Source organism: Nicotiana attenuata, chromosome 7, assembly GCF_001879085.1.
Source record: "Nicotiana attenuata strain UT chromosome 7, NIATTr2, whole genome shotgun sequence".
Lineage (NCBI taxonomy): Eukaryota > Viridiplantae > Streptophyta > Magnoliopsida > Solanales > Solanaceae > Nicotiana > Nicotiana attenuata.
Genome location: NC_031995.1, coordinates 102,002,875 through 102,011,638, shown reverse-complemented (window position 1 = coordinate 102,011,638; position 8,764 = coordinate 102,002,875). Strand labels below are relative to the sequence as shown.

The following is an 8,764-nucleotide window of genomic DNA, read 5'->3' as shown; positions in this document are numbered from 1 at the left end:
ATATATATATATATATATATATATATATATATATGTATGTATATTAGATGTTGAATCCTCTTAACTTATTCGCGTGTTTACATTTTTTATTTTTTGAATCCCCTTGGTGAAAACTCCGCTTCCACCACTACTTGCATATAGATTTAGGAATTAAAAATTTAGGTAGGAAAAAGATCATTTTCCATGTTTCAATTTAGAAGAGAAATTTAGAGCAAGATATCCATTTTCTTGAAATGGAGAAGGGGAGATTCACATAGCCGATCCCAACTTGTTTGGTACTAGGACGTATTTATTATTGTTGGTTGTTATTCATTTTCTTTAATAGAAAAATGGAGCTCTAAATTGAGACCTAATTTTATCCTACTTGTTTATTTTAATTGGATTTTTTGAGACCTTGGAAAGTATTTACGAATTAACATCACTGTGAAAAGATCAACTTAATTGGGGATCTTTACATAAATAGCCGGATCGATTCTCTGTTTGATTTTCCTAGTTGGTATACAATGTTTATACACGATTATATATATATATATATATATATATATATATATATATATATATATATATATATATATATATATATATATATATATATATATAATTCATACATATATTATACCTCTGTCGACTATTTTTAATTCGAGTGGTTGGTTGGATGGATATATAGATTAATTCTCCATATTATAAAAATGACTTTTGCCAAAGTTAATTAACTTAGAAAATTTTTATAGTAAATTGTATGTACCTGAGAAGTATCTTGAATAGAAGAAGTGCGACCCCATCTTTCTGGATCCCAAAGAATTGAACTATTGAAAGCAACACTTGAAACTCTAATTGGAGGCCTTTCATCTGTTGAATTATTTGCTTTCTTCAAATGCCACCCCATAACTTCAGATGAATCACAAACTGGTCCCTCTATTATCACTTCTTTCTTGTTTGCTGATAATAATGCCATTGGCCATGTCCCAAATCCCCTGCAATTTAAACCATAGGCCCTAAATCAAATATATCCTTTATTATTATTATTATTATTATTATTATTATTATTATTATTATTATTATTATTATTATTATTATTATTTTTTGACCCGAAGACCGTTCAAGCTATGGAAATAACTTCTTACAAAATTATAAGGTAAGATTGCGCGTAAAATTATTGGTTCTCAACACTGTTATGTGACCCAGAGATTATAGGTTCAGGCTATAGAAACAATTCCTTACAAAAATACAAGGTAAGATTGCGTTGATAAATTTAACGTGGTTCGGCCCTTTCCTAGACCTATGTAGTTTAATGCACAGGGCTGCCTTTTTTAAAAAAAAAATTGTTAAACTAAATTTCTAATAAAGAATGTATTAAGATTAATGAGACTCAGTGAGCCCATGTGTTTGTATAAGTTGTCAAAGATTTTCTTGGATTCTTCCTCTATAAAGACATAATATAAGATGCTTAATTGTTTCAAGAATCTCTGTGTTAACACTTAGCGTTTAGTAAAATTAACCAAAACAATATGGAAAAAAAGAGTTTGGATTTGATAAACTTATTTTATTAGTTAGGCTTAATTTTAACAACATTAGATAATTAGCTAGCTGTTATGATGCTTGTTTAAGTAGTAAGACCTATAAGTTAGGATTTGGTCAAAAACAACTACTAATTTTTCATGTTATTTAAATCTGTGGGGCAGAAATTCCCCAACTAACACTTACTAAATGCCTTAGAGATTATCCAAATGATCCGCGTTTAACTTCTATACACTGACAATATTAAAAAGCTTCTATATTGTTATGTCATTTAAAAGATAACTATAGATAACGTTTATAAAAAGTGCGACTAAAAACCTAGAAAATAAGGTATATTACCTATTATAACATGTTAAAACAGCCTGAATGGTTATTTTTTCTTTCAAGAAATTAAGTAGGCGTTTGGATATAAAAGTTATAAATTTTTTTTAAAAAAAGGTAGTATTTGGAGTTAAGTTGAAAAATAGTATTTGGAATTTAAAATTATATTTGAACATGCATTTCACTTGAAAAAATGTTGCAGTTTTGTGAGTGGGGAAACCAAAATTTCTGAAAATTTTGAAAAAGTGGTCAAAACCACTTTTTGGTTTTTGAAAAAACCATTTTCAAAAAAAAAATCAAAAACTTGCAAAATTTCATGGACAAACAAGTTTTTAAAAAAAAAAAATAAAAAAAAGGAAAAAAAATATCTATGGACAAATGGGTCCTAAGTTAAATGATCAAATAGACTGTTACATACCCAAAAAAAAAAAAAAAATTGCAATATTTATAATGGAACTGATTTTTAAAAAATATGGAGGAGTGGAAATTAAGAATACTTACTCAATTGCTCGAAGTTGATCAAAGAAGCTGAGATCATAGACATTTGATAGGCTAGCAAAATGAACAATCCCACTTAACTTGTGATGTTCAATGTGATTAAGAGCCACATTTCTTTGATGATCCACTTCTTCATGTATATTAGTGAAATTCTCCTTATAAACCAAATGTCTATACATAATTCCTGTTTTCCTAAGTATTTCTGATACATTTGAATCCTCATTTTGTTGCTCCACAACCACCCATAAAATTGGTTGTGGAATTAATCTCAATGTATTTGATAATCTCCTTAATAGTATTCCTCTATTTTGATCTTTCGCGCTCGTTGGAGTGACAATAATTAGTAGCCTTCTCGGATTCAAGAACTCTCCATTAGCTTCTTCTCGTTCTTGATCTTGATCTTGATCCTGATCCTGTTCTTGTTCCTGTCGCTCTTCTCCTTCTTCTTCCTCTTCTTCTTCTAAGACTTCTTCTGAATGTCTCGTATCGTTTAAGTTTGACCATTCTGATGCTACTGTTGTTATTGTTGTTGTTGTTGTTTCGTCTGACAAAGGTTTATTGAAAGTCTGACTTTCTAATCTTGCATGGTGCAAAATATTTGGTTGTGTTTGATTTGATTGAGGAATTTTAGGAATAGCAATATTCCTAGTGGAAAACAATGAACTTTTGCCTGTTGGAGCAAAGCCAGTGAAAAATCCCATAACAAAACAAAGAAGAAAATGAACAATTGCTTTCTTCCATAGTTGCACTTTTTTCTTTGATCTTTCTAAAGAAACCATGATTTAAAATGTGAAGAATCTTGATTTTCTTCACTAAGATGAAAAATAGAAGGAAATGATGATGTAATTGGCAAGAAAATGTTGTAACATGGAAATTATATATAACTAATATGTTTGAGAAATGAGAAGAAAAAACCTTTTTTTCCAATTTATTTGGTGAAAAAATTATGGAGGGAGCTAACAAACATATAATTTAAGGTGTTGGTTGAATAAAACAAAGTGTTAGTTGTTTTCTCAATTTTATTTATTTTATTGGGTGAGGGTTTTTGCTCAAAGAAGTCATGCTTGAAGTAAAAGAAAGAAGAAATAAAGCAAGAAATCAATCATATGCAGAAGGAAATAAGTTGCTTTCTTTACCAAATAGTAGTTGAGATAGAAAGCTCATACACCTAAAATGTCAAGTTTTAGGAAGCAAGAAATGATTTTCCTATTTGAAACACCATGCATCTGCTATTTATTTCTTTTTTAAATTGAATTGTTTAAGCAAGTCGGTGACCATATTAATTTTTCACACTCACCTATATTGTAAGTCACAGGTTCGAGCAGTAAAAACAACCACTAATATTATATTAGGGTAGGCTGTCTACATCACACCCTTGGGGTGCGGTCCTTCTCCGAACCCTGCGTGAGCGTAGATTCGAGCCATGAAAGCAGCCACTAATGCTTGTATTAGGCTAGGTTGTCTACATCACACCCTTGGAATGCGGCTCTTTCCTGGACCCTGCATGAACGTGCAATACTCCGTGCACCCGACAACCTTTTTTTTTTAACTAACCTATACTATGTGCTTTTGAAGGAAACTATCAATTATTACTCACTTAAAGCAGTAGGTAAGTTTAATTCATGAAGTCACCTTTATGTTCAAGTCGATAATGGCAGTCCCGTGCACTAAGCTCCCGCTATGCACGGGGTCTGGGGAATTGAATAAAATTTATGTTCAAGTCGATAATGGAATTGAATAAAATTCTTGTTCAAGTTCGAATCCTGGAAAAGAAAGAAAAGAAAACTAGTTAAGGATTGAGAAATTTTAACTACTTTCTTTATATGAATTCCTTTTTAGGACTTGTGTGGAATATAAGCAAATAAGGTGGCAAATATCAATCCTCTTGAAAAATTAAATCTTACTTATTAGGCTCAAACTTGGGTAGGCATTAATTTGGATCTTGCTTTGATTTGTTTACAGTTCCGAATGATTGAATAAATTTTAATTTAACAGTGTTTCTTTTGAAGCCAAAAAGCAGTAGAAATATAATCCATCTAAGACCAATCATCATTAACAAATTAATATTTCATCTAATTTATATCGTGTATACCCAACTTCTGTTTGGAATTTACAGGATAGAAGTAAACAAGCAAGAGACATTTGATAAAGAATTTAACAAAAAGTTCTTATTAAAATATACTCCCTCCGGTCCACAATAAGTGACCAATTTGCTTTTGGCACGTCCATTAAGAAAATACTAAATTCTATACAAAAATACATAGTATGACTAAACTACCCTTAATTAAATATTTAATGTGAAGAGTAAGAAAACTTTTTAGGGATATGTACATAAGGGTAATTTTGTAAAAACGAATTGAATTCTTTCTTGATTATATAAATGGACACTTATTTTGGACCAAAATAAAAAATAAATTGGTCACTTATTGTGGACCGGAGGGAGAGTATCAACGTTGATTCACGTAAAATATAGAACTTTTATGGTGACAAAGTTGGTGTCTCAGACAGCTACTAACCACGGGATATCTGTTACCTTTCACCAACACACGTATTGAGTAACAGGCGAGAAGCTACAGCCTATCAATGGTGGTCAATTGACCACTCTTCGTCCAAAAATTACATTGTCTATAAAGGTAAAATATTAGATTTTAGAAGCATATAACATATATTGAATACCCTTTATCGTGAAATTTTTTTCACTTCTTTCAAGTTTGAACACCCTTGGGAAAATGCTGAGCAACTCTCTCGCATCAGAACTTAGGTGCAGATGAGAAGAATTCATCTAACATTGCCTCTGCTGGAATTCATCTAACATCTAAATAGTACTCTTTCTTAAAATGCTATTGTTTTGGTCAAAAAATCTCATAATACTGAGGAACGTCTTTATCACAGTATTTTTGCTTCTCACTTCGGTTCGAAGGACCATCTACAAAGCTATTCGTTTTATCTGTATTCAGACATAGATGTTATGGGTAGAATTCTTAGAGTTGCTTCTATATTCTTCAGCAAAAGAGTAGGGCTTCAATTTTGAAGTTGTAGGTCCAGTTAACTTCTAAAATGATGCTTTTGAGTATCAAAGCATCCTTCCAAAAAGTAGCCCTATGACAATACCATACCATGATAAAAAATAGAATAGTTCGAGCGACCAGACTTTGGAGGATCCGACACGCACCCGACCACATTTTCGAAGAGTCCGAGCAACATAGAGTATAGCCAATAAAGCCATTATGAAAAGGTCTACCATTAAATTAAAAAAAAAAAAAAAAGGAGGGCGGGGGGAGGGGCAGCCCGGTGCACTAAGCTCCAGCTATGTGCGAGGTCCGGGAAAAGGCCGGACTACAAGGGTCTATTATAATCAGCTTTACCCTGCATTTCTGCAAGAGGCTAATTCCATGGCTCGAACCTGTAACCTCTTAGTCACATGGCAGCAACTTTACCAATTACGCCAAGGCTCCCCTTCAATGAAAAGGTCTACCATCTTCCAAGGAACTCAAATTATTTCCAGGAAATGGTTAAATGAAAGAAAAAGATTTTCTTTAATGCTCATCCTTTTGTTGAGCTTAGGTTCCTAAGAAATTGTCTTATATTCTTGAAAAATCAGCTAGTGATATTCTCTACATAACAAAGAAACCAGTGGGAAGTTGAATACCAACCCAGTCAATTATTGTGACAATGTGCTTAGCAGCTATGTTACGCGGACTCTCCAAAATGTAGCCGCGCACGTGTCGGATCCTTCAAAAATGCACTACTTTTGGAGGATCCGACACGTATTCTGCCACATTTTCGGAGAGTGCGAGCAACATAGCTTAGCGGCATAGGATTATTACTACTCCACTAGTTTTCTCTAACTTGTAGCAACTCCAGTCTCCAAATCATTCAAGACAACTGATGAAAGTTTCACACTAATGTGGTTAGATTGACATTCAAAAACAAATGTCATCGTTTTACCAACATCTCACTGCAATAATGTTTCTTCATAAAGCATGTAATACAACTTCTAAAATCAAGATCTTCATATTCACCAAAATCATAAAGAACAGATGCGATGGTTAAGTACAAGGAATCAACAAACAGCACTGCTATTCTGAAAATACTAAAATCAAGATCTTAATATTCGCCAAAATCATAAATAAAAGATGCATAGGATAACAAAACTATCATAAGAAAGTGCTATAAGATGTACCATTATAGGGGAAAATAAGTACTTCACTTCACAAGCATAACGATAATGTGCCTTCCCTCCACCTGACACTTCTCAAACTTTAGGTGGCCAGGATTTGACTACACTGCACAAAGTTTACTGTTATAGCATCAAGATTACATGGAAACTCTACCTAAAGTGGAGTTGCTGCGCGACACGTTTTAGCTCTGGTTCATCTTGTAACTAGCACGTTGATCTCTCGATGGTGGCAACTGAGATAACACCCAATCTGGTGAGTTATCGACCCAAAGCCCTATACCAGTATTCTTGTGCTTAAAATCAGGTGCTTTCTGATTCGACTTAGTAGCTCTATTATCCCACCATTTATCAGGATTTTCCAACAAATCTTTCCAAGAATCCGCCTCTTTTCCTACTCCTTTCGATTTCGGAACATAAACATCAAATTCAAGTCCTTCAACTCCCTCAAGTACCCACTTCGGCGCATTCTCAAGCCACAATGCAATACTACTACTATCCTTCTTCTTGAAATCGGGGTGCCTTGCTTTTACAATTCCATCTAACTTCGCCTTCCGACAATCCCACCATTGTTTCGGATTCTTGATAAGGTCCCTCCATTCATCACCTCCCTCCAACTTGCTCCCACCCAAATTAACAACAGAATCATCATTTTCCAAAGTAGACAAGCAAATATCTTTCTCATTATCAGAATGCTGCTGCTTAGTACTACTTTTCGGATAAACAAACTGTCCCCTCTCCTTTCGGGGAGCTATTTGTATCAGACCTTGAACAAAGTTAACATTTTCAGCAACAATATGAAAAGAGAACTTATATTTATCCATAATTTCACAAGGCAATGGATCCATAGAAAACTTCCCAGAAACATAAACACAATCATTTTCCTTTACATGACAAGCAACAACATGAGCTAAATCACCAACAAACACAACAGGAATCATCAAAATAGAGTTATTATTATTATCATTATTCTCATGAGCAAGAACAGTACCAGCACAGTAATTCCCATCAGGGGAAGTTTCAAACTGAATTGGGGTTTGCACAAAACCAACAAGATTGACTAAATTAGCAACTTTTGATTGGTAAGGGATTTCACTAGGCTTTGGCCAAGAAGATACATTTTCAGCTTCATTGGTTTCAATTTTTGGAGGGGTAAGTGAGTAAGATGAAGAGGGTTCTTGGGGTTTTGGGATTTTGGATTTTCTTGAGGTTGTTGTAGAGGCAAATCTTGAAAAAGATTGAAAAAGTTGGGATTTTTTGGGATATGAAGAGAAGGATAAGGCTCTATTTGCTATTGTTTTTGTTAAGAAATTCATGGTTGCAATTGGGTTTTAGAGAAAGTCTGAATTTTTCATATAGTGATTAGGTTTTGTGTGAATCTTTGAAGATGGAAATGATTTTAAGGGAAGAAGCAGAAGGGTTTTTGGGTGGCAATCTGGGGTTTAATGTTTTGGTCTAGTGAATTGGATGGTTTGCATATTTATGATAGCCTCCCTAAAGTTTCGTATAATGACAATAGTCTTCCTTTTAGTTTATTTTCTTTTACCTTTGACAACAATAACACACCCACTATAATCCCACATAGTGGGGTCTGGGGAGAACAGTGTGTACGCAATCTTACCCCCTTGATGAGTAGAGAGGTTATTTCCAATATTTTTTACCTTTGAAATATTCAATTTTTTTTCATTATGTACTAATCACTTAACAAGGTGAGTTACATGTGTCAATTATTGAATATTTGTATCCAAAATAATATAAAATTTGGTCACGTATACGGTCTAAGTATAATTATTTGAGCTATAAAATTTTCTAGTTGACTAATCCTAATTTAAATAAATATAATTTATGTTTATGTCTTCTAATGGTGAACCCATTTTAATTTGATGGTCTAATGCTTTAAGTTCATTTTGTCAAACAATAGGGGGCCGTAGCACTGACCTCTTTTTTGTATTGATTCAATACAATAGGGAAGTATAAATCATATTTTCTATTTATACCCATTAAATGGTTCCTTACAGTAATTCAAAACCCTGGAATCAAGCCGACTATTTTATAATTAATCGTTCCAAATCATTTCCGTACAGTGCGATTATGGTGAACAATCACGCCGTCGCACCTTTATGGCCACAACTCCACCGTCCGGTGGTGAAAAGCCACCGAACCAAACTCATAAAAAGCGCCTTGACAATGCGCACAAACCCCAACTGGGGTCCCTACCAAATCTAACCCAGCTGCTACAGATTTCAATTT

At 33.5% G+C, this 8,764-nt stretch overlaps 2 protein-coding genes across 2 annotated transcripts in view; both read right to left on the bottom strand.

Annotated features, from left to right (window-relative positions):
• LOC109229600 (probable beta-1,4-xylosyltransferase IRX9) overlaps positions 1 to 3,352 on the bottom strand; it is a 4,337-nt gene extending 985 nt beyond the window's left edge. The window contains exons 1-2 of the mRNA XM_019395098.1: positions 2,341 to 3,352; positions 746 to 974 (exon numbers count right to left, since the gene is read on the bottom strand). Coding sequence (XP_019250643.1) covers positions 746 to 974; positions 2,341 to 3,116 — 1,005 coding nt within the window. The 5' untranslated portion in view covers positions 3,117 to 3,352. The remainder of the gene's footprint in view (positions 1 to 745; positions 975 to 2,340) is intronic.
• LOC109229599 (protein OSB3, chloroplastic/mitochondrial-like) lies at positions 6,327 to 7,961 on the bottom strand. Its single transcript, XM_019395097.1, has one exon. The coding sequence runs from the start codon at positions 7,828 to 7,830 to the stop codon at positions 6,700 to 6,702; it is 1,131 nt and encodes a 376-aa protein (XP_019250642.1). The 5' UTR covers positions 7,831 to 7,961; the 3' UTR covers positions 6,327 to 6,699.

Bases quoted from the DNA above. Each gene is read 5' to 3' on its own strand.
- LOC109229599 (XM_019395097.1), bottom strand. From the start codon at position 7,830: ATGAATTTCTTAACAAAAACAATAGCAAATAGAGCCTTATCCTTCTCT.